Source organism: Colletotrichum truncatum (assembly GCF_014235925.2).
Source record: "Colletotrichum truncatum strain CMES1059 chromosome Unknown Contig_0006, whole genome shotgun sequence".
In the NCBI taxonomy this organism is placed as follows: domain Eukaryota; kingdom Fungi; phylum Ascomycota; class Sordariomycetes; order Glomerellales; family Glomerellaceae; genus Colletotrichum; species Colletotrichum truncatum.
The window spans coordinates 2,216,767-2,239,480 of NW_027222403.1; the positions used below are offsets into that span (position 1 = coordinate 2,216,767).

At 51.6% G+C, this 22,714-nt stretch overlaps 5 protein-coding genes across 5 annotated transcripts; 3 read left to right on the forward strand and 2 right to left on the reverse strand.

Moving 5' to 3' along the window:
• Positions 1-1,199: 1,199 nt before the first annotated feature.
• Positions 1,200-1,841, forward strand: CTRU02_209896 (uncharacterized protein; the record flags this gene model as incomplete). The annotated part of the gene is made up of 3 exons (XM_070205356.1): positions 1,200-1,613; positions 1,674-1,733; positions 1,809-1,841. 3 exons carry the CDS (start codon positions 1,200-1,202, stop codon positions 1,839-1,841), a joined length of 507 nt encoding a protein of 168 aa, XP_070061004.1.
• An 869-nt stretch (positions 1,842-2,710) lies between these two features.
• CTRU02_209897 (histone deacetylase interacting) lies at positions 2,711-7,803 on the forward strand (the record flags this gene model as incomplete). Its single annotated transcript, XM_070205357.1, has 7 exons — positions 2,711-2,797; positions 2,828-3,370; positions 3,762-3,862; positions 3,916-4,525; positions 4,601-5,449; positions 5,500-7,200; positions 7,258-7,803. 7 exons carry the CDS (start codon positions 2,711-2,713, stop codon positions 7,801-7,803), a joined length of 4,437 nt encoding a protein of 1,478 aa, XP_070061005.1.
• A 1,121-nt stretch (positions 7,804-8,924) lies between these two features.
• Positions 8,925-9,764, reverse strand: CTRU02_209898 (acetyl-CoA acetyltransferase; the record flags this gene model as incomplete). The annotated part of the gene is made up of 1 exon (XM_036720711.1): positions 8,925-9,764. One exon carries the CDS (start codon positions 9,762-9,764, stop codon positions 8,925-8,927), a length of 840 nt encoding a protein of 279 aa, XP_036587551.1.
• Positions 9,765-10,854: 1,090 nt separating this feature from the next.
• On the forward strand, positions 10,855-14,361 carry CTRU02_209899 (elongation factor Tu GTP binding domain-containing protein; the record flags this gene model as incomplete). Its single annotated transcript, XM_036720712.1, has 5 exons — positions 10,855-10,874; positions 10,932-11,086; positions 11,120-13,263; positions 13,327-13,414; positions 13,799-14,361. The coding sequence occupies 5 exons, from the start codon at positions 10,855-10,857 to the stop codon at positions 14,359-14,361; spliced, it is 2,970 nt and encodes a 989-aa protein (XP_036587552.1).
• Positions 14,362-21,254: 6,893 nt separating this feature from the next.
• On the reverse strand, positions 21,255-22,250 carry CTRU02_209900 (cytoplasmic protein required for cell; the record flags this gene model as incomplete). The annotated part of the gene is made up of 2 exons (XM_036720714.1): positions 21,255-21,634; positions 22,013-22,250. The coding sequence occupies 2 exons, from the start codon at positions 22,248-22,250 to the stop codon at positions 21,255-21,257; spliced, it is 618 nt and encodes a 205-aa protein (XP_036587554.1).
• Positions 22,251-22,714: the final 464 nt, after the last annotated feature.

Here is a 22,714-nt window from a genome sequence, read left to right on the forward strand (position 1 = left end):
TCCCACCTCCGATCTGGGGCACTTTGGGGGGCATTGGGGGCTGGGCTTCGAGTAGCCGTGCGGTCCGGAGTAAACCCTTGCATGTGATAAAGGGGATTGTTTGGGGGAGCACTTGTGGCCAGTTATTACTATTCTTCCGCTGACGGCACGACTGCTTTCTTTGCCACCAGTCCGTCCGTTTCATTTGTCTGCTTCATGATTCATGACTAGACAAAAGTCGGGGTTGAAGGTTCGTGAACATTAATAGCGGCTACTGCTCATGCTGGTGATGTTGCGGTGATGGTGCTGGCACTTAAGCCCCCGTCGTTTGACCTTTTTTTTTTTTTTTTTTTTTCCCTTCATGCTTTTGTATTCCTGTTCAAATTCAGCAATAAATCCCGATACTTCCCCAATCGCGCATCTTCTCCTCCTACGGCCGGCCTGGCAACCTGCAATCTGGCAGTGCCAGTGTGGAGAAATCTATTGCTTAAGGCGTCTCCGCTATCGCTCTTCGTGAGCGACAAAAGACTCCGAAGGCCCTCGTAAGGTCTCAGAACATCATCGTCAATCTCGGTGAATCTCGGCGACTGAGTCCATCCTTCAGCAAATTGCAAATTGAAGCCTCCAAGGGGTGTGACTTGGTATCCAAATCCTCGGAAGCTATGCGTTTTCCTGCCATCTAGGTGTCATGTGTTAGGACGCGGCGTGCAAGTCTCCTTCCTGTCCCATTTGCCGCTGATCATGTTGGCCCTGGAAGTCGCAGGTACCGTCACCACACAAGGCACCAAACACCGCACAATTTTGGTGCAAGGATGATGTCATGCAATACTTTGTCCAATCAGTGCCCTGAGATTTCCAAAAAATTTGGTCCCGTGGGGGATCCAGCCGCCGCAAAACCGCATCATCCTGCGTGATGAGCCTCCTGCTGCATAGTTGTAGGCTGCACGCTGAGGTGACACATGCCGCTAGAGGCTCAAACCAGTTTTTGCTGCCAGTGCACTTGCCATTCCTAAGGATTCTCTAAGGAAAAAAAGCTCGTTGATTTGGTTCACTGGACATTCCATCCTGGCAGCATCATGAAACCGCTTTCCGCATTTCTGCTACTGTTCACTTGCTCCGTAGCAACGGCGCAGCTGTTTACATTACCCGTAGAACGCCCCGGCCCCTACGCCCTGCGCATCTTCCGTCAGAAGCCTATCGTAGACCCGGTCGGCCCAGCTATGCCGCCCTCAGAGCCCTCTGACTCCCGGCCACCCCCGGCGCAAGGGGGCGTAAGACTCTCCGACGTCATGGGTCGTGACAGGAGCATCAACGTCTTCGCCGGTTTTACTCGCGACATCGAGTCTGCCTCCCGTCGTCTCGATGACCAGGCACATAATACCACTGTATTGGCGCCGCTGAACTCCGCCGTCGAGAATCTGCCGCGGAAGCCCTGGGAAGACCCCAAAGAATACCAGCATTTTGGTGAAAATGCCTATGAGGGCGATGATGGCCAGGAGAGGGCGCAGAGGAACATTCAGCGGTTCGTCGAGGCACACATGGTACCTGTGAGTCCGTGGCCGGAGAACCACAAGGCGAAGGCAATAGGCGACGATAGGGATATTTGGTGGGAAAACAAAGACGGGACCAAGTTTGTAAGATATTTTTCGACTTCCGGTGGCTTTCTTTGGGACATTGGCTAACTTTGCGCTCAGATCCAGCCAGGCAATATTGAGGTTGTAAATGTAGCAAGCACCGTTGCAAACGGCGAGGTGGTATGTTTCCCCTTGTATATCTACAAGCCCTATCGACTTGAACCATCAATATAACAGTTGCTAACTTGCGTCCAGTGGATTATTAAGGAGGTTCGCAATTATGCTTGAAGGCTGCTTCATGGAACAATATTCCTGGGCTGGCCCATGTATGAGTGGCATGTTGAATGCAGTAGTAATCGGATACCCGCATGGCAAAACAAATACATTATACAGGTTTATGCAGTTGTTTAATCTCAACTTGCAGAAAGGGAATCCGCAAACGTCTATATGGGTACTGTTAGCTCTTTGATGATGACAGCCGGTGGCTTGACAAGGGCAGTACTACATGTTCGAGATGATTATGCAACATATGTGTATACGTCCTGAGACACTCATCGCTTTTAACATCTTAAAAACCCACAAAATTCTGTTAGAATTTAGCCAGTTAAGCCTTATACACCTTATAATTATCATTTTATACTAGATGATCTTCTATGAAGCGATTCCAAAAGCGTGTGCTTAATCATTAAGTACTTAAACATCAAATAGAATCGCTCTGTTCTCAATTAGCCTAGAAGTGGGACCGATACTGATAAGGCTCTTATCGCCACGTGACACGGCTGTTTCCGCGCCCGGGCAGGCTCTCATTCCAATCAGCCGGGAAGGGGTTTGAGCACCAGGTGCAAGCTCGTAAATCATCACGAAATTTCTCTGCCTGACGTTGCTGTTGGTCCCACAATCCCGACTCCCGAAACTCGCGGCCACTCCCCTCATGTAGACACAAGACTAGGTGCAGCATCATCAGTCTGTAAGTTCAGTTTGATTCCTGAGCAGCCCCCTGCCCTTTCGGCCCTGGGCAGCGAAGCAAAGCTTGCGCGGGTGAAGATCCAGCCCCCCTCTGAGGGCGCTTGCGACGACTTCCGCAACCCCTCCGTTGTCGCCCTTCTCTTACCTGCGCGTCACTGACGTACGCATCTCAGAAGACGATCGATCTCAGGATGATGAGCGGGAAACCCGCTGACGAGCGCGCTCTCGACTCTTTGGAAGAGAACCGTCGCCTCATGGCCATGGAGGCCGACAGAATGGATCGACGCGAAAAGGAGCGACGTGATCAGGAACGACACGAACAAGAGCAGGCTGAAAGACGTCTCCGCGAGGGATACCCTCCCGGGCCTCCTCATCACAGCAATGCTGGCTCGATCCCGATACACCAGCCCGTCGCATCCCGCGCCATGGGCGCAATCCACAGTCCTGGTGGCCTCCTTGCAAACCACGGCTCAGGCTCATCCGGTCCTCCCATGCCCCTCGGCGCCCCTTCGGGTCCCGGCACGAACTTCGGCGGCCCTCTTCAGCCCGAAAATAACAGGCCACCGCAACATGGCGGTCCGAACAACCCCAACCCCCAGCATCAGATGTTTGCACCCATCCCGCATACGACCGGCCCTCCGACCGGCTCTCTAGGCGCCGCCAATGGAGGTCCCCCTGTATTTGGGGGGCCTCTGCAACAGCGCGATGGCCAACAACCGATGCAACAAGGACCGTTCGGTGGTAGCGCCGGTAACAGTGGTGGTGGCGGCGCTGGCGCTGCTGGTGCCCAGGGCCAGGTGCAACAACAATCGCAAGGAGGCATTGCCCACGGCCAACAACCTATTCTAAACGTAAGTTGAATTTTGCTTTCTCAATTGGCGGAAGGAAAGCACCTTGTATTGGCGCCTCTGCTCTTGCGTGTGGCTTGTCCATCCAAAGTGGAAACCAGTGTGGGCTGGTGCGCCGATACGGCGCAGGTCAGGCAGGCAGGATGCAAGGCTGCCCCGCGTGCATGTCCTGTTCGTCTCGCCTAGTCTTTCGCGCCTCGTATTCCTCATCTCTCGCGTATACCTTTCATCCAGTCGTAATCACCGTTGCATCTTTCCTTCGTTCGCCTCTGTAATTTAATAGTCGAATGCATCCACGGCGATGGAGGACGCGTCGCCCGGCATGGTTGAAGTAAAGCTTGGGACTCGGAGATACTGTTAGCGATTGAGACCATGAGCTGACCACAGTTGACAGGATGCCTTGACATATCTGGACCAGGTCAAGGTGCAGTTCCACGACCAACCGGACGTGTACAACCGCTTCCTTGACATAATGAAAGACTTCAAGAGTCAGGCGTATGTGTAATGAATGCCTCTTAACGCCGTTGTAGCGTCACTGACCAAAGTAGAATCGATACTCCAGGGGTCATCAACCGTGTATCGGAGCTCTTCGCCGGTCATCCCAACCTCATTCAGGGCTTCAATACCTTTTTGCCGCCTGGGTACCGGATTGAATGCGGTGCTGGTAATGATCCGAACACTATTAGAGTCACCACACCCATGGGCACCACCGTTCAATCCATTGCTGGTAGGGGTACACAGGTGGATGGTGGTCATGCGCATCCTGGGGGCGCCTCGCAACCGCTGTTCCCACAGCGCGGAAACAACTGGCAGCAGCAGCAGCAGCAGCAGCAACAGCAACAGCCTCAACATAGTATCGAGAGTCCCGAGGCCAATTTCAGCACACCTGTACAGAATGGTCCTGGCCCATTTGGCCCGACCCAGAACCTAGGTGCTGCTTTTGAGGCTCAGGGTGGTGGCCAGCAGCGTGGCCCTCAAGCTCAAGGCACCCATCCTGCCAACGCGCAACAGCCGCCTCGCAGTGCACACACTCCAACTCCGGTCACCGGACCCGCAAATGTGAATGGCAACGCCAGCCAGCAGCAACAGCAGGCCAACATGGAACGCCGCGGTCCTGTTGAGTTCAACCATGCCATCAGCTATGTTAACAAAATAAAGGCAAGTGCACCTGTAAACCACTTTTCGAAAAAAAAAAAAATCAGCCTGAGACCTCGCGCGCTAACCACGCTGCAGAACCGCTTCCAGGATAAGCCCGAGATATACAAACAATTTCTCGAGATCCTCCAAACCTATCAGCGCGAGCAAAAACCCATTCAGGACGTTTACGCTCAAGTTACCACGCTGTTTCACACTGCCCCGGATCTATTGGAAGACTTTAAGCAATTCTTGCCAGAGTCTGCCGGCCAAGGCAAAGGCACACCTGGCCGCCCCGGCGAGGAACAACCACCTGGTCCTGGCCCAAACCAAACACCCCAACCTAGTATGGGCGGTCAAAAGATGCCTCCCCTCGGCAGCTTCGCACCTCCCAGCGCCTCGAAGGAGAACAATAAGAAGCGACCAAGAACTGACAAGCAAACGCCTGTTCCCGCACCTGCAATTGTCGAGGCTCCGCCTCCTGTGAACAGAGCTGCGCCGGGCGCTCCCCCGGTTGCTGCGGGCAACAATAAGCGAGCGAAATTGGCGCACAACAAGGCGCTCACTGCTGATGCGCCGCCGGTCGAGCCAACGTTGACGCCTATTTTGCCCGAGCCACTTGGGCCACCCACAGCGACCACCTCGAACTCCGATGAAATTGCCTTCTTCGAGAAGGTGAAGAAGTATCTAGGCAACAAGACAGCGTTCAATGAGTTTCTCAAAGTTTGCAACCTGTTCAGTCAATCGATCATTGATAGGAACACTGTCTTCCATAAGGGCAGTGTCTTCTTTGCCGCAAACCCTGAGCTGATGGGATTTTGGAAGGCGTTCTTGAAGTACGAACCACATGACGAGATTGTTGATAACCGTCCGGCCCCGCCAAGTGGCAAGGTATCTTTGAGCAACTGTCGTGGTTACGGCCCCAGCTACCGCCTTCTTCCTAAGCGGGTATGTGTTCATCATTGGAAATGGTTTGACCTTGGCTGACGTCTGTTTAGGAGCGACTTAAGCCTTGCAGTGGCCGTGACGAGTTGTGTAACTCTGTTCTGAATGACGATTGGGCTTCTCACCCGACCTGGGCTTCTGAGGACTCTGGCTTCGTTGCCCACCGCAAGAATGGATTTGAGGAGGGTCTCCACCGTATTGAGGAGGAACGCCACGACTATGATTTCAATATCGAAGCTAACCTGAAATGCATCCAGCTTCTGGAGCCTGTCGCCCAGCAAATCAGTGTCATGTCACCGATTGAGCGCGAGCACTTCCAGATGCCTCAGGCATTGGCTGGTCACAGCACTTCTGTCTTTAAGCGCGTTTGCAAGAAGATCTACGGCGACAAAGGCCCTGAGGTCGTCAATGACCTGTTCTCCAATCCTCTCAACGTTGTCCCAATTGTTTTGACTCGCATGAAGCAGAAGGACGAAGAATGGCGCTTCTCGCAGCGTGAATGGGAGAAGGTCTGGCACGCCCAGGTCGAGCACATGCATCTCAAGAGCCTGGACCACATGGGCATTCTGGTTAAGCAGAACGACAAGAGAAACCTCTCAGCAAAGCATCTTGTCGATGTCATCAAAACAAAGGCAGAAGAACAAAGACGCCAGCGCAGCTTGAAGGGCAAAGCTCCTCGTCACCAGCTCGTTTGGGATTTCTCTGACAAGAAGGTTGTAATTGAGCTCCTCCGCTTGATGATGCTTTATACCGTTAGCAGCGGCCAGCATAGTGTGCCGGAAAAGGAGCGTATTACCGAATTCTTTGAGACATTCATCCCCGCCTTTTTCGACATCCCTGAAGAGGAGATCGATGGCCGACTCCCAAGATTGCAAGATGTATCCGAAGAAGATGATGCCGAAGAGAGTGTCCCAGCTGAGCTTACAAACGGCCGTAGTCGCCGTACTGGCAGGAGAGGTGATTTACTTCGTGGTGTTCTTGATCCCGGACGCAACGGCTCGAAGCCTCGTGCGCAAAAGGAGGACAGCGCTGCGTCTGGCAGCAAGGAGACCACGCCCGATGTGGGCTCAGCTAACGAAGAAGAGATGCCTGATGCTCCAGAAGATGGCGCAGGCCCTGAGGTATCCAACGAGCGCTGGATGCCAATTGTGCCGCAACCCATTGTCACCACAGGTGACGATACCCTTTTGACCGCCGATGGTGAGCTGAAGGCTGACGGGTTCTTCTCTCGACCCTGGTACAACTTCTTCTGCAACCAGACAATTTTTGTCTTCTTCAATGTTTTCCAGACAGTCTATACCCGTCTTAGAGACGTGAAAGAGAGCAAGGAAAGTGTCATTGAGGAAATTAACCGCGTCAACCGCCCGCGCCCTGCTAAGGATATTGGCTTGGCTGATAATACTCTCAACTACTTTGGCCCTCATGATGACTCCTCAACGTTCTGGCCTAAGACCGTTGAGCTTATTGAGGAGTATATCACCGGAGACATTGATGAGGTCAGATATCAGGATGTCCTACGCCATTACTACCTGAAGAGTGGTTGGAAGCTGTACACCATCCAGGATCTTTTGAAGACGCTTTGCCGCCTTGCCCTTACCTGTAGCAGTACAGATGCCAAGGAGAAGACTCCTGATCTGATTCAGCAATACCTCCACAGTCGTGAAAAGGATGAGACCAACTACCAGGCAGAGATTGCATCCAGGAAATACGCTGAGAAGTGTGTTAAGGATGGGGAGATGTTCGTTATCTGCTGGGTAAGTCATACAACTATGAACGGCCAATACCATAAGCTAATCAGGACTGGTTTTTAGTTCCCGCAAAAGTCAGAGGCTACTGTCCGTTGGTTGCAACGAGAAGATACGACATTTTACATGGATGAAATGAAGGCCAAGGACCGCTGGCAATACTACATTTCGTCATTCATCCAAGTTGAGCCGACTGAGGGAGTCCCTCGCCACAAGCTCCAAAAGACCGTCTTGGCCCGGAATCTGCCATCCAGCGATGAGAAATTTGACGACAGCCAGATCCCTAAGCCTATCTCGTATGATGAGGACCTTTCGATAAGCATTTGTCTTAACTCGAGCAAGATGGTGTGGAAAGCGGGCACCTCTGAGTACTTTGTCTACGACAACGTCCCCAAGGATAAGGAAGCACGGGAGCGCCACCTTGAGAGACTCAAGAACGCGAGTAACAAGCGCGATACCAAACTCCGCGAGAAGTTTGTCTTCAACAGTCCCTGGATGAAGGGCATGAGCCAGTCGGATGTACAGAAGTCCAATGAGGGCTGGTCCAAATGGCTCAAGGAGGGCGTTCTTCCATCCTCTGATTTCGGCGACGCTATGGACACTGCAGAGTGAGCCGAGTTGCCGGGTTAGGTTACTACCGACACAGCGATGGTAGCGATGGTAGCGACTTGTGTGAAAAGTGGGGACGGGTTATGTGAAGACTAAATTTCACAGTTACGAAGATACCAGGCGGCATAGCGGTGCAGACTGGCATGGCTGCCATGTTACCCAGGACTTACATGGGTTTGTCTCTTAGTGCCCCGATCCCGTCTAGCTCGACGAGGTAGGGGTTGGCATGGATGGCGTGGGATGGTTATTCGGCGTTGCTTCGTTCCATAATATTTCAATTTTCGTTTCTTGATGTGACGAGTAGGGAGGAAAAGGTGGCGGTTTCCCTCCACTAGAGGAATGCTGTTTGTCTAGAAGCGAAGGCTGACTTCGTTGCAGAGTCTGGGGGATGCTTTTTGCAATTCACTTCTCTTTTCACCTTCCTATCTGCGTTTGTACAATAGCCATAGCTGCATATAAAGCTCATTCACACGAAAGCCCATACACTCATTCAACCGTGATGGTCACAATAATGGTAGTGGGGTGGGTGGCACCTTGACTACCAGGTTCCGCCGATATCGCGATTGGTACACAGATCTCGGTCCAAAGCCGCGCTAAAGATTGATTATCGAAAAAATCTGATAACCAGACAGCACAGCCACAGCCATGGAAGATGCAACCTAGGTGGAGTTTAACGGCAGCGACTAGCCGGAATAGACAGTGCAAGAATCAAAAAAGACGCAGATCAATGCAAATAGAATGCTTTAAAGAGGAGGTGCAGTCGTATGATTCGTGACATTAGGTAAAAAATCCGCAACGATTGCCCGTCGCGCTACATCTAAAACGCTGGTAACTAGCATAATTTTTTTTTAATCTCCTTCAAGATCCGCGGGAACCGGACAAAACCGGTTGGTGACGTTCTATTTTTGCGTCAAATAACTGCAGAAAAATAAAGAAGTGAGAAGCTTTCCTCCGGGACGCGCATCCCACTGCGATTGTGCGCTTGCCGGAGGTGGCCACGGCCTTGTTTCATCGGCCCCAGGCAGGCCCACTCCCTTCCGAGTGAAATCACTCTCTGCTTAGTTTGAACCCGCATCAGCTCGGAGCTCCGAGTTCTGGAGCTAGGCTTCTCTACTTTGTGCCGCCTATTGCAGGTTCTCAATGACAATGGCAGAGGCGCCACCACCACCGTTGCAGATACCAGCAACACCGATCTTGGCCTTCTTCTCGCGGAGGACGGTCGAGAGGGTGGTAACAATACGGGCTCCAGAGCAGCCCAGAGGGTGTCCAATGGCAACGGCGCCACCAAAGACGTTGACAGTTTCGGGATCCAGGTTCAGGAGCTTAATGTTGGCGAGGGCAACAACGGAGAAAGCCTCGTTGATCTCGTAAAAGTCAATATCCTTCTCAGTGAGACCAGCGTGCTTGATAGCCTTAGGGATGGCCAGGGCGGGAGCAATAGTGAAGCGCTCGGGCTCGCGGGCAGCGTCGGCCCAGCCGCGGATCTTGGCAATGGGAGTGACGCCGAGCTCCTTGACCTTTGCCTCAGACATGAGGACAACGGCGGCAGCACCATCGTTGAGGGGGGCGGCGTTGGGGGCCGTAACGGTGCCCCCGTTGGGCACGAAAGCGGGGCGCATGGCCTTGAGCTTGTCGACGTTGAGGTTCTTGACCTCGTCGTCACGGTCGACCTTAATAGCGGGCTTGCCACGGCCACCAGAGACCTCGATGGGGGCGATCTCCTTAGCGAAGATTCCGGCCTCGGTGGCGGCCTGGGCCTTCTGGTAGGTCTTGATAGCGTATTCGTCCTGTTGCTCGCGGCTGATGTCGTGGTCCTTAGCACAGAGCTCAGCGGCCATACCCATGTGTTCCTTCTTGCCGTAAGCGTCGGTGAGACCATCCTGGAGGACACCGTCGACGAGGGTCTGGTGGCCGTACTTGGCGCCGTTGCGGAGGACGGGGAGGTAGTGGGGGGTGTTGGTCATGGACTCAGTACCACCGGCGACAACAATGTCAGCGTTGCCGGTAAGAATGGTTTGGGCGCCCAGGATAATGGCCTTCAAGCCAGAAGCGCAGACCTTGTTGACGGTTGTCGCCGCGACGGCCTGAGAGAGGCCGGCTCCGAGGGCGCATTGCCGGGCGGGGGCTTGGCCGAGACTAGAATCTTGTCAGAGTGTGTCGCTAAATATATGCTTTTGAGGTATTCATTTTTTTTGTTTTTGTGAAACATACTTGGCGGACAGGACGTTGCCGTAGAAGACTTCCTCAACATCCTCGGGCTTGATCTGGGGAACCCGCTCGACGGCGGCTTTGGAGGGGTTAGCGGTGGGCTGCCCCGCGCTTCACACCGTTTGATGAGACATCTGCATACCCTTAATGGCGTGGGAACCCAATTGGGTGGCGCTCAGGCTAGACAAAGAGCTGTTCGCAAGAGGGAATGTTAGCTTCTTGGTTCAAGCGGTCAATATTCTTCGTGGTGAGAATTTAGTCGCACCCAAGGAAAGAACCAACGGGGGTTCTAGCGGCGGAAACGATGTAGACGGGGGGAAGGTTGGCCATTTTGATCGTCGTGAAGCTCGAAGAGGTTTGTGGGAATTAAGACAAGTTGAAAGTAGAGCCGGAGGGGAGACCGTCGGGTATTTGTGAGACCTGAGAAGGAAAGCAAACAAGTGAGAGGCAAACAAGCCAAATTTTGTTGGGTACAGGTCACTTATTAGGAAGACGTGCTTCCGTTCCTGCCCCTACCCCCTCGCCGCCTTTTGATGTTTGGTGGGGTTGCTCTGACCCCTGGTGGTGGACTCCGGGACTTGTGGCGCAGCAGCTTCATCGGAGCATTGACCCGACTGTTGGACCTATGGTACCTGCTTCTCGAGCTCCTGTGTATGACCAATGAGAAAGATTGCTTTTTATCAGCCTTGCAGCCACTCACGTGTAACAGCCACATTCAGCCTTGCGAGAAACTTTGCGAAGGGGCGTCATGCTAGACGTGACTGCGACTGCGACTGGCTTGAGATTCTTCAACGCCAATTGGCAACCCGCGACAGAAAATTCCTTCCGACGCTACAAGAGGTCAAAATGGACGACCTATACGATGAGTATGTCAAAAACACTCTTCACTATTAATGATCTCAAATTGACGCTTTATCCATTAGGTTTGGTAACTTCATCGGCGAGGATGTAGGCTCTGAAGAGGCATCTGAAAGGGGAGTTGATGCGGGCGACTTTGTCTATGGCGACGATGCCAGCGAAGCACCTGCGCCCACCGGCCAGGAGTTGATGGAAATTGATGGTCTAAAATACTCAGCTCGATGTTGAAGAACCAATACTGACTTTGGGATAGATGATGGCCCATCAAATGCGATTATCCTGCACGAAGACAAACAATACTACCCCACGGCACAGCAAGTATATGGAGATGAAGTCGAGGTGCTCGTTCGGGAAGAGGACGAGCAGCTTCTCTCACAGCCCATTATAGCACCCGTCGAGCAGAAGAAATTTAACATCGAGGAGACCGACCTGCCACCCGTTTTCTTCGACCGCAGCTTCATGACCGATCTCATGAACTTCCCCGACCAAATACGCAATGTCGCGTTGGCAGGACATCTCCACCATGGAAAGACAGCATTCATGGATATGCTCGTTCTCGAAACTCACGACATCACCGACAGACTCGAGCGCCGTGTCGGCAAGAACCGAGATGAGCAGCTCAGATACACCGACGTTCATGTTGTAGAAAGAGAGAGGGGAGTGTCCATTAAATCATCGCCTATGAGCTTGGTGCTGCAAAGCACAAAAGGAAAGTCTCATTTGGTCAACATCATAGATACCCCTGGCCATGTAAACTTCGTCGACGAGGTCGCAGCCAGCTTGCGACTGGCTGACGGAGTGTGCTTGGTCGTTGATGTGGTGGAGGGCGTCCAGGTGAATACGGAACAGATCATCAAGCACGCAGTTTTGCAGGATATACCCCTTACTCTTATTATCAACAAGATGGACCGCCTTATTCTGGAACTTAAGCTTCCGCCCAAAGATGCATACTTCAAGCTGAAGCACGTCGTCGAGGAGGTCAACACGGTTATCGAAAATACAATCCCCGGCAAGGGCGAGGCAAAGCGGATAAGCCCTGAAAAGGGTAATGTCCTCTTTGCATGCACTGACATGGGCTGGTGCTTCACTCTGCAGTCGTTCTCGAAGATGTACGCCGACACTTATGGCGGCATCAATACTGAGGACTTTGCGAAGCGGCTATGGGGAGATGTTTATTTCAACCCTGAGAAGCGTAACTTCACAAGGAAGCCGATGGAGACCCGGTCAAATCGCTCGTTTGTCAAGTTTGTGCTGGAGCCGATTTACAAGATTTTTACCCATACCATCAGCGATAGCCCGGAGGAACTGAAAAGGGTGCTGGGCAGTCTTGGAATTACTCTGAAGCCATCGCAATACAAAGCCGATGCAAAGGTTCTGCTGAAACTGGTTTGCGAGCAGTTCTTCGGCCCCTCTACGGGCTTTGTCGACATGGTCGTTCGCCACATTCCGTCACCCGAAGATGCTGCACAGAGATACTTGGAGAAGTACTATTCTGGGCCGTTGGACACGAAGATTGCAGAGTCCATGAAGTCTTGCAACCAAGATGGGCCGCTGGTGGTTCATGTATCGAAGCTTTTCAGTACAGCGGACGCCAAAAGCTTCTACTCTTTTGGTCGTGTTCTAAGCGGTACTGCACGCCCAGGAACACAAGTAAGAGTTCTGGGAGAAGGATATTCAACCGACGATGACGAAGATATGGCGATGGCAACAATATCAGACGTCTTCATTGGCGAGTCAAGATACAACATTCCCACGGATGGTGTTCCAGCTGGCAACTTCGTCCTCCTCAGTGGTGTGGACAACTCAATCGTCAAGACGGCAACGATTGTTCCTCCCAAGCTGGAGGATGATGAGGACGCGTACATCTTCAAGCCTGTCACGCATTTTACAGAATCGGTGCTCAAAGTGGCTGTCGAACCCATCAACCCTTCGGAACTGCCCAAGATGCTCGACGGATTGCGGAAAATCCAAAAGAGTTACCCCTTGATCACTACCAAGGTTGAAGAATCGGGAGAACATATTATTCTTGGCACAGGTGAGCTATACATGGACTGTGTCCTTCATGACTTAAGACGTCTCTACGCCGACATGGAAATCAAGGTATCGGACCCGGTCACGCGATTCTGTGAGACGGTTGTTGAGCAGTCGGCGACCAAGTGTTACGCTATCACACCGAACAAGAAAAACAAGATCACAATGGTTGCCGAGCAGTTGGATAAGGGCATATCGGAAGACATTGAGTCAGGCAAGGTTAAGATTCGGGACCCTATTCGCAAGACGGCCAATTACTTTGAGGAGACCTACGGATGGGACAAGCTGGCGGCGAGAAGCATCTGGGCATTTGGCCCTGATGAAATGGGCCCCAATATCCTCCAAGACGACACGTTACCCTCCGAGGTAAGGCCTAATGGCTCACATCCCCGGTGCCCTTGCATTGAACAGAATACTAACAAGCTGCAGGTTGACAAGAAACTTCTAACTACGGTAAAGGAGACCATCCGCCAAGGATTCAGCTGGGCAACCAGAGAAGGCCCCCTGTGCGAAGAGCGTAAGTCTATTACCCCTATCCCTGTTCACATCCACCCTTCTGTCTTCGTGTTGTCCTTGAAAGCCTCCCATCGGCACCGCCATTGGTCACCGACTAGGTGGAACCAGTTCCGGGAAACGTCCAATTCATGGACCTGGGGTTGGCGTTGGGTGTATCGGCATGGTTTGCGTTAGCAAAGATGCCTTCGTCCCCTCATCTACCCCGACATGTCAGAAGAAACCTGCTTCTGCGCACGAGACCTTTTCCAATAACCTATACCTCTTGTGGCTATGGTTGACCAGGATGGGGGGCACGGCCCTTGACAGGAATCCTGTCTCCACATCAGACCACTCCCCAACCTCTGCTCGCTCACCGGTAGGCATCGCTAACTGAGTATTTCAACAGCCATTCGAAATACAAAATTCAGGATCACGGACGTCTCATTGGCTTCGGAAGCCATCTTCCGCGGAGGCGGTCAGATTATCCCCACCTCCCGGCGAGCCTGCTATTCTTCCTTCCTGATGGCTTCCCCTAGACTAATGGAGCCCTTGTATGCTGTCTCAGTGACGGGACCTGAGGACTCTGCCACAGAGGTCTATACTACACTTGCTAGACGCCGTGGTCATGTCCTTCAGGACGGACCGGTAGCCGGCACTCCTCTCTACCGCGTTAACGGCCTTATTCCCGTCATCGATTCATTTGGCTTCGAGACGGACCTACGCATCAAAACAAAGGGCATGGCCATGGTGAGTTTGACGTTTGATAGCTGGAGCATCGTTCCTGGCGACCCCCTTGATAAGGAGGTGATCATTCGGCCCCTGCAGCCAGCCAGTGCTCAGGCTACAGCTAGGGACTTTGTGCTAAAGACCAGAAGAAGGAAGGGCCTGAGCGAGGACGTGAGCGTGGCAACGTTCCTGGAGCCGGAGTTTTACCAGAGCCTCATGGAGAGTGGTGCCCTTGGCGAGTAAGGTGTCTGTGGAGGCGGGCTTTCATACTACTAGGTGTTTGGGTAGGCAAATGAAGGTACTCGGCGGTTACGATGCTGAGTTGTTCGAGCAAGGGTGGGATTGGCGCGTACATGTGAGCAAGGGTCTACGCAAAACGCCAACCAGGGATCAAAATTGAAGCGATGCCTTGCATGTATGAGGCTGCCGGTGAGGTTGCTGCATCTGTTAATTAGAAATGCTGGCTGTGAGACACTAGGTGCTCGGGCCGTTGTATACCAAGGAGGAAAAAAATGGGGGATCGTCTCCCTATTCTGTGTCTACATGATGCCATCGAATACAGATTGACTTGGGTGAGACTATGCTAGCTGCCTCAAGGTTTAGCAACCGTGGCAAAAATGGGAGACATGACTTGATGTCGATTTAGAAATATCTGACTAAAAAAGTAAGCTGATCTATGGAGTCCGATATTCGGTTGATTCGAGGGGGTTGCAGGTGCGCGGTGTCCCCGAGGAGAAGAAGCCTGCGTGTGGTCATTGAGGTGTTTGCGTGGTTGTGTTACGTAGGTTGGTTTTCTTGGCGCAGAGTATTTTTGAAGACAGCGCAAATGACTTGACTCATTCTTCTGCTATTTTACCGCTGTTGTTTTTTGGTATCAAAATCAATTTGTATAGGCTGACAAGGCAGTTAGTTTCTACAAAAATAGGTTGAATGAGTAGCGTAAAGAAACAGGCAGACAAAAAATTGAGATGCCAAAAGATCAATTGATGCCCAGAGGCGGATTCGAACCGCCGTCAACACGGAGCGCTGTGTGATGAAGACCACAACGTATCATCCTAACCAACTAGACGATCTGGGCGAATTGGAGGAGACCGGAGAAACCGGGTCCTAGCTTGGGAACTCTGGCCGCGGGAAAGGACCCATCTAGCACCAGCGGTGTGCTTACATGAAAGTTCCGCATGAATGGGGCCTGGGCAGCAAGGTGGGAAAAAAAGCAACAATATGCTTTGGAATGCTGGCTTTTCAAGAAAGGACTTATTGCCTTCCTTAGTATACTATAATCTGGATTTTGTCTTTGAGAATCTTAGTACGCATGACTTCTTTTTGGCATTGTACTCTGGGCTGCAGAGGAATGTTAAAGAGCATGAACTAGACGTTCACGAGACCCTTTCTGGTTGACCACATACTCATCTTCTTGGGACTACAGCTTAAAAGCTCTAGTTGTGCGGGCAATCGTTCATTCCGTTCCATGTCTGACGCGATCATTGGAGTATAAGGCTAGCACTTGTGCATTACATATTTTCTCCGCTCCCCATCCTGTATCTTGGTCCGGAGCTTGTGCTGCACGGTACTCAAGATCACGAAAACTTTCACAAGCGTATGCCAATAGGTGACGCCCGCAAGCAGAGAGAAGCAGTGAGAGGTACATGTTTCTGATGTTGTAAGATACTGAACACTGATTATGGCGCAGGAGCAGTTCAGACATGTGTTACCTCATGCCATGGCATCGTTTCACGTAGCCGAGAAAACAACCTATGTATTCTACTGTTAGATCTTGATAAGCCAAACGGTTTGGGGAGTTACAATGAAACTCCTTGGTGAAAGCGGCAACTGTACCGCCAATGACAAGAGTGTTCAGCAATAGGCTATGCCATGTAAAGTGCTGGCAGATGTATGATGAGGAAGAACAATGACAAACACTCGGGTCCTATATTAAATGTCTGTTGACTATTGTATCATGCAAGATCAATTCTATGCATGGCCATTGTAGCCTCCAGCGAATGTGAGCAATGTCAAATGTAGATATTGAATACTAGTATCTGCATGAGAGGGCACTGATGGTTCTTACCACACCTTATGGATCAGCCCTCATAAGGTATTCTGAAAGTTGATTATGGACATGGCCTCTTTCTATAATGGGGAAGGTGCGGCCAGCTTGAGTATCGAGCAGCGGAACATGCGGGGGGAGACAACATCCTCTCAAAAGATTCATTATGCTCTTGTCATGCAGGAGCCGTATCTGTGACCGCTGCACCACGGAACATCTCCCCATGGTGAATATTTCAATCCCTTGGTTCTATCACGAATTGTTCGAGGGAGAAACGACAAGAGTCCACTATGGACATATAGACGTTCGCTACGGGCTTATGACGGGGCTGAACTTCTTGGCTGATCGAACTATCGTGAAACACGACGATATATGGTACCACCCAGCCCCAGAGTCAAACAAAACCTATGTAGCATCTCCAAACACCCCTTTTAGCGTCTCCTTGACACACATCACGCATATCCAACGCCGGGCTGTTAATCCAATAGTCGTTAGGGAAGAGGAATCTGAGAGTATTGGCGAAACCTAGCTACCCCAAGACGCTCGCTACCCCGGATAAAAAACCCAATGCGACGCTGTGGTCAAACAGCCCCCAATGGTAGCATGTAGATCACAACTCGATGCTATGCAGAAACGCCTGGATTGTATTGGTTTTCGGGGTTGTCGGAACAATTGTTGCAACAAAGGTGTTCTAGGCAGGGACCGATTTCTTGATCAACAGTGGGTAACCCAAGATGTGACTTATAAAAGGTAAAAATGATTCCTCAGCAAAGCCCCTCTGCAAATCTTATCGACTTGGTCGGCCGTACGGAACGCCGATCATGAACGGGGGGGGTTCGTCCCTTTCGTCTCTAACGTCGAAGAAATTCCTTCCACTAACATCCCGTCGCAACGAAGAGGGGGGAACCGACCACCAACCCCCGGAACCCGGAAGAGTCCCGAGGTACTTTGCTCTCTCCACCGCCATCATCGTCGCAATCGGACCTTCCAGGGCGGAGTTTTCCTGTTCCCCCCTTTCAACTTTCAAAAGGCCCCCTCACCGTCAGTCGGGTCGCACAAGCACCGTGACACCTTACTTCACCTTGCCTGTCTGCCCCTCACCCCCCAGCCCCTCTTGTAGCTGTACCCTGGCACACCGACTTTACTCCAGGTCCAGATTCCCCCTTCTCCTCAACACCGAAACATATCCCCATCAAACTCATTGGGCTACGTACAAGGTAGCATATTGCGTTTTTGGGTCCTTTGCAAGCAAGGCTCGAGCGGCACAAAGATTGACATGAACTATTTCCATCTTTGATCAACATAAGCACTGCAATCGACAGACAGCAGTTGGAGCGGCTATATCCGACAAGGGCCAGCCCTCCAACTATATTCACAACACTACCTTGTCTTTCCTCTTCTTGTCTGTCGCCTCCTGATCCTTCACTAACCCCCCTAAACCCTACCGCGCGTAGTACCACGCAATGTAATAAGGTAGAGGAAAGCGAAAACGCATGCGAATTCCAACCCATATGTCCGTAAAGATACAAAGGTAAAATACCCCGGGAAACCTTCACACCCGTTTCGTCGCTATTATAGCACGCCGCTACGCCCCTTAGCCCCTCCATCGAACCCCACTGACGCCGTCTAGACGCGTCGACTGATTGATTGCTTCGTCTCCATTGTGGGAAAACATCGGGTCGGTAGATGGGAAAGTTCGGGTTGAGAAAACTTCGATGCCCACTCTAAGCCACGCGAGCTAGTCTTTTTTGTCTTTCTTATTCTGTGATGGATGGGGGGTGACGTTTTTTTTTGTTTTCAGTTTTTTTTGGCGCGAGTCATCCCAGGGATCCCATGGTAAACGCCGCGCGGGTAAAGTGGGAGGGCGGCGAGACAGACGCCAGCCAAGTGTCCCTGCGGCGGCGCCTTTGACATACGAATATCGCCACGCTGACGCCATGAGGGCTTTGCAACTTCTTTCTCCTCTTGTCGACGACGTCGTGTTATGTCCTTGTTTACGAGCTTATGCAACGTGTGGTTCTAAATACTGCAACCCTTCAAAGTCTCACGTAGCGGAGTAGTGAGGAGTCTCATGCAACCAACGATATCCATCGTAAACGCCTTCGGACTAGGATAACCATCACATAAATGCGATAAAGGCATGGAACATTCCCTGGAGTCGAGCGTTTGGATGTAGATTCTTGCGTAAGTCGTAGTATGTTTGCCACATGGGCAGAAAATGCAATTGGATTTCCGCTTTACCCCCACTGCAACGTGCTTTGCTATATTGAAATGCAACTGTTGACTCAGGGTCATTAGTGGCAACGAAACGTGCCAAAGTTAGTTTCCTGTGAGCCTGTGCGGCATATTGATCGGACAGCTCGCCGAAACTCTGTTTCTCTTTTTTATTTTATTTTCGCTTTTGACAGCGGAAACTGGGGTTAGCGCCAAGCTGGCAGCGTGTTTAGCTGAGTGATAGAAAGAGAGAGAGAGAGAGAGAGAGACAAGAAACAGGGTCATGGATATGAAGAAGGCGGGTCGGCGGGCTCCGGCCGTCCGATGGGCTATCTGCAAGTTTGCACGTTGAATCCTACCTTTACTCTGAGAGACAGGCAGAGATACCCAACAAACCCTCACGTCCGTACTACGTCGGAATCAAATTGTATACGGCGAAGACAAGGTCATGACACAACAATCAGCCATCGACCTCGACTTATCCAGCCTTCCTTTAAAGGAAGCTGGGAATGCATATCACGACAGCAATAAGCCTCGACACCGCCAATACTGCAGAGTGAACATGATGTGACATGCAACTTCGCAAGGGGACATACTGCAGGCCAACCTAATTTCGCCCATCTCGCCGTGCGTCACACACGGTAGCGTTTGTCGTCCCCCCAGATCCTACCTTTTTTTTTTTTTTTTTTTTTTCCCTTTTCTTTCCCTTTCGCGGGCGTAACCCTTCCCCCAATCACTTCAACCGCCCGGTACCATATCACCTGCCGGACATCCCAGGGACCCGTTTGGCGCCGTGACGCCTTCGGCACATGCCAGCCCACAAGCCGTTCAGCATGCTAAGTGCGTCCCTCAAGCCCTATGAGCTTGCTGTTGGGAACTTCCTTCTTGAGCCCGTGGGGCGTTCTCACTGGGCGCCCGAGCGTTTTCTTGATTAGGCTGTGGCTGCTTCTGTTAAAATGTCTCCGTCATTATCACGAGATAAAGGAAGGCAGGCTGGGCGGACCGGCCCCATGCGACCTTCCGTGTCGGATTCGGTGAGCTGTCATCACATATAGCATGAGTTACATATACCTATATTGCTGAGTCTTTTTGCTCCTTCCCCCCAATGTTGCTGTGGACAAGCAGGCCCACCCCAGGGTGTGTGTGTGAGTGGGCGAAATTCTCAACTGCTGTCTTGGAGATCGTTGCATGCTGTGCGATGCAAAGCTATATCACTGAAACTCCTTATTGGATGCGATAGATCAGCAAGATGGTGTCCCGCATGGTGTTGACTGTCATGACGCTGCACCTGACCGGTTCTGTGGGGGGAAGCGATTGCGCCTACTGAGTGTTGGTAAGAGTTGGCAGAGAAGTGTCCTTACATTGTGAGGCGTGGCAACAATTACACAACAATAATAGACCAGTTGTGACTATGTCAAAACAAGACCGGCGGAGCTTGGGCCACGGAAACGCCGGGAAGTTGCAGATCAGATGGGGATTTCGCTCCAACTCCCAGCCCATGGTGAAGGGAACCTGAGCCGGCCTTCTCACCTGAATTACTGGACAAGTCGTCGTTGGTATGGAACTGCTGCTTGCCGGTTTATGGTTTGATCCTTGTTCAGAAAGAATCTTTGGTGATGTAGTACAGCTCTACGGGACCTTCACGTCGGAATTGAAATCGTCTAGAACATGAGTTTTGATTTGAGTGTCCCTTATTGAAAGTTTCTCCCCCGGGGGTTCTAAGGGACCAACCCAACGCGTTATCCATTGGCAAAATTAAAACAAGAGCCTTGTCTGCCCTGGAACCAGGAATGCAACGCTGCCGGTGATTTCCCCTATGCCCTGCGATCTAAAATCAATCCCCCACTCCAGCCCCCGAATATTGAAATCTTACCTCCGTTATTGGGGAACTCGTCAGCGCCACAATGTAACGCCATGCAAGTTTTTGTTGCGGGCGAAGTTGGTCAAATGGCCCATTGCCTTGGACGAAGCTGCTAATTTTTGCAGATCCGCATATTGGCATATTGATAGACGATTACAAAGTTCCCTGGCATCACGGTTTGTACGAAAGTAGGCTTGTTGAGGGGGGGCCTTGAGAGATTCTCTCCCTTGCTAAAGACATAGAACCGGTATGCAAGTCGGCTGAAGCGGTAGTAATGTACCAAAGGCACGTTGGGTTTGGATCGGCTATTGAATGCAGTAATATGGCAGTTGTCACTGTGGGGTAGCAAACGCTTCCATTGTGGCTGAAGAATGAACTACGGGGAATAAGGGTTTGATTCATATTATTCTGTAAGACAAACCACTTTAAGGCACTAAACGCTTGAAACATCTCGCCCCTGACACTGGCAAGCCTGAGCTGACATTCTTCGTCTATCCCGAAGAAAAAAAACATGCTGTGGGCCGTTTGAACCGTCCGAGCACATCTGCAAAATGCGGGAACTTCTCCTCCTTCCGAGCAGCCCTACCCGAAAATCCGCCGTGGGTTGCAAGAGTCATGAGGCGAAGGACGATCCCGCCGTGACCCTGTACCCATTTTCATGGGTACAGGTTTGTGTGTGCGGAAGCGATATCCGTTAGCAGAAAAACGGTTTCCTTTTCTTGCCGGCCGGTGGATGACAGTACCTGTCGATCCATAAAGTCGCCAGGGGCGAACTCGCCTACTTGCCATGGAGGGAAAAATCGATAGAGCCTCTGCCAAGGTAATGATGCCTTGGTCGATAGAGATACAGAATGTCGATCACTTATTTAAAGACACAAGCTCTTTACTGCTTCCAGCCTGCGGGCAACATTCCCCTGTGAATCCGGCCATTTGCCTTCGGGTCGGAACAAGATAAATGTCAACAACCGTGCAGCGGCTCGGGACCGAGTCCGACACCAGTGATTGATTTACCGATCATACACAGGTTTCGAGCATCTTGTCTAGAACGCCCCTCAAGGTGTCGTTCTCCAAGGCGGCCGCAACACGTTCCTTGTCACTCAGCTGCTTGTTGACCTGGTCATCCTGGGCGTGCGCATTCTCCTTGATCCTGACATCGACGCGGTAGTTGGGGGGAAGCGCTTGCTCCAAGCGGACTCGAACACCCAGACCAAGAACGGTGGCAAGGGAGCAATGCGACACCGTCGGCGTTAAGTCAACCAGTACCTGGACCAGCGCATTGGGGTCTAACGGCCCTGACAAGGGAGATGGGCTGATGTGAATGTCGGGCAGGTTGACGACCGCCAGCTGTCCCAAAGAGAGGGGGTGTTCTGGGTCAGAGATGGTTGATATCAAGTCTGTGAAACGTCAGTTGCCTGATCTTCCCAGGGTCTTAACGTTGGCAATGGATGTGCGACGATTCGGAGTTAACCCGACAGATGTCATTTCAAGCGTTACAAGAAGCACTGCTCATGACTATGAACACCCTAGTCAGCGCCGCAGCATAGGTCAATGCAGCTATGCACTCCTCCTAAGGGGGAACCCTCTCTTGAGAGTGCTGCAGGACGCGGCGCTCGCCTCGCCCTAGCCTTGTGGACTATGCCCTGTCCCACCAACGACCTGGCGGGCATGACCGGATGACAGAATATGCGGCTCCCCAGTCATGAAATGAAGAAATACTAATGTATTGAAAAGAACCAACGGGGGAAGTGAAAAGAAAGGGGGAGGCCTCTCACCGTAAATCTCCTGCTCATCGATGGGCTCTTCAGCATAGTCGTCATTGACAACGTCCCCATCAGGCCATAATGAGTCGTCATCGCAAAATGGCTGTGACAGATATGCTGGTTTGGCTAGAATTATGTCGTTATATTTGGCATCTGGGCCCTTCCTCGGCACTATCCTTTTGACCTGGCGCGTTGGCAGCTGTGCCGCGCTCAAGATGGTGGGATTCGCGTTGTCGAGATCTTTGTCCATGTCGTCAAAAGATGTGATGTGTCTTTGGTTGCTTGTCTTGGAAATGTTCAGGGATGTATCTTCAACCACCCCAGCAAGCGGAAGCAATGACCCCCAACTTGTTCTCCGCTCGATCTTGGGTGTGACTCTTGGTTGTCACAAAAGTACCTCAATTTGACCAAGATAGGAAAACTTCGAGATTGATAGATGAGATGGTCCTGGTTTGTGGCCCCTGTTTGTCGGTAGGGGCTGGATGAGACTATGAGATGACGATAGATGATGGCGTATCTTGTGGTTCGTAATACGATCTTTTTCGGTACTTTTCCCCCGTCACTTTAGGAGGGGACTTTAAGATTTTTTTTTTTTTTTGGGCGACGGGCTCTGTGGATGGCTTGTGGATGGGAAAGAAATGACTTGCCATGAGAGAATCAATATTTTTGGACAGGTGCCCCAGGCGCCCCCGCTGAATGACGAGGATTAGATAA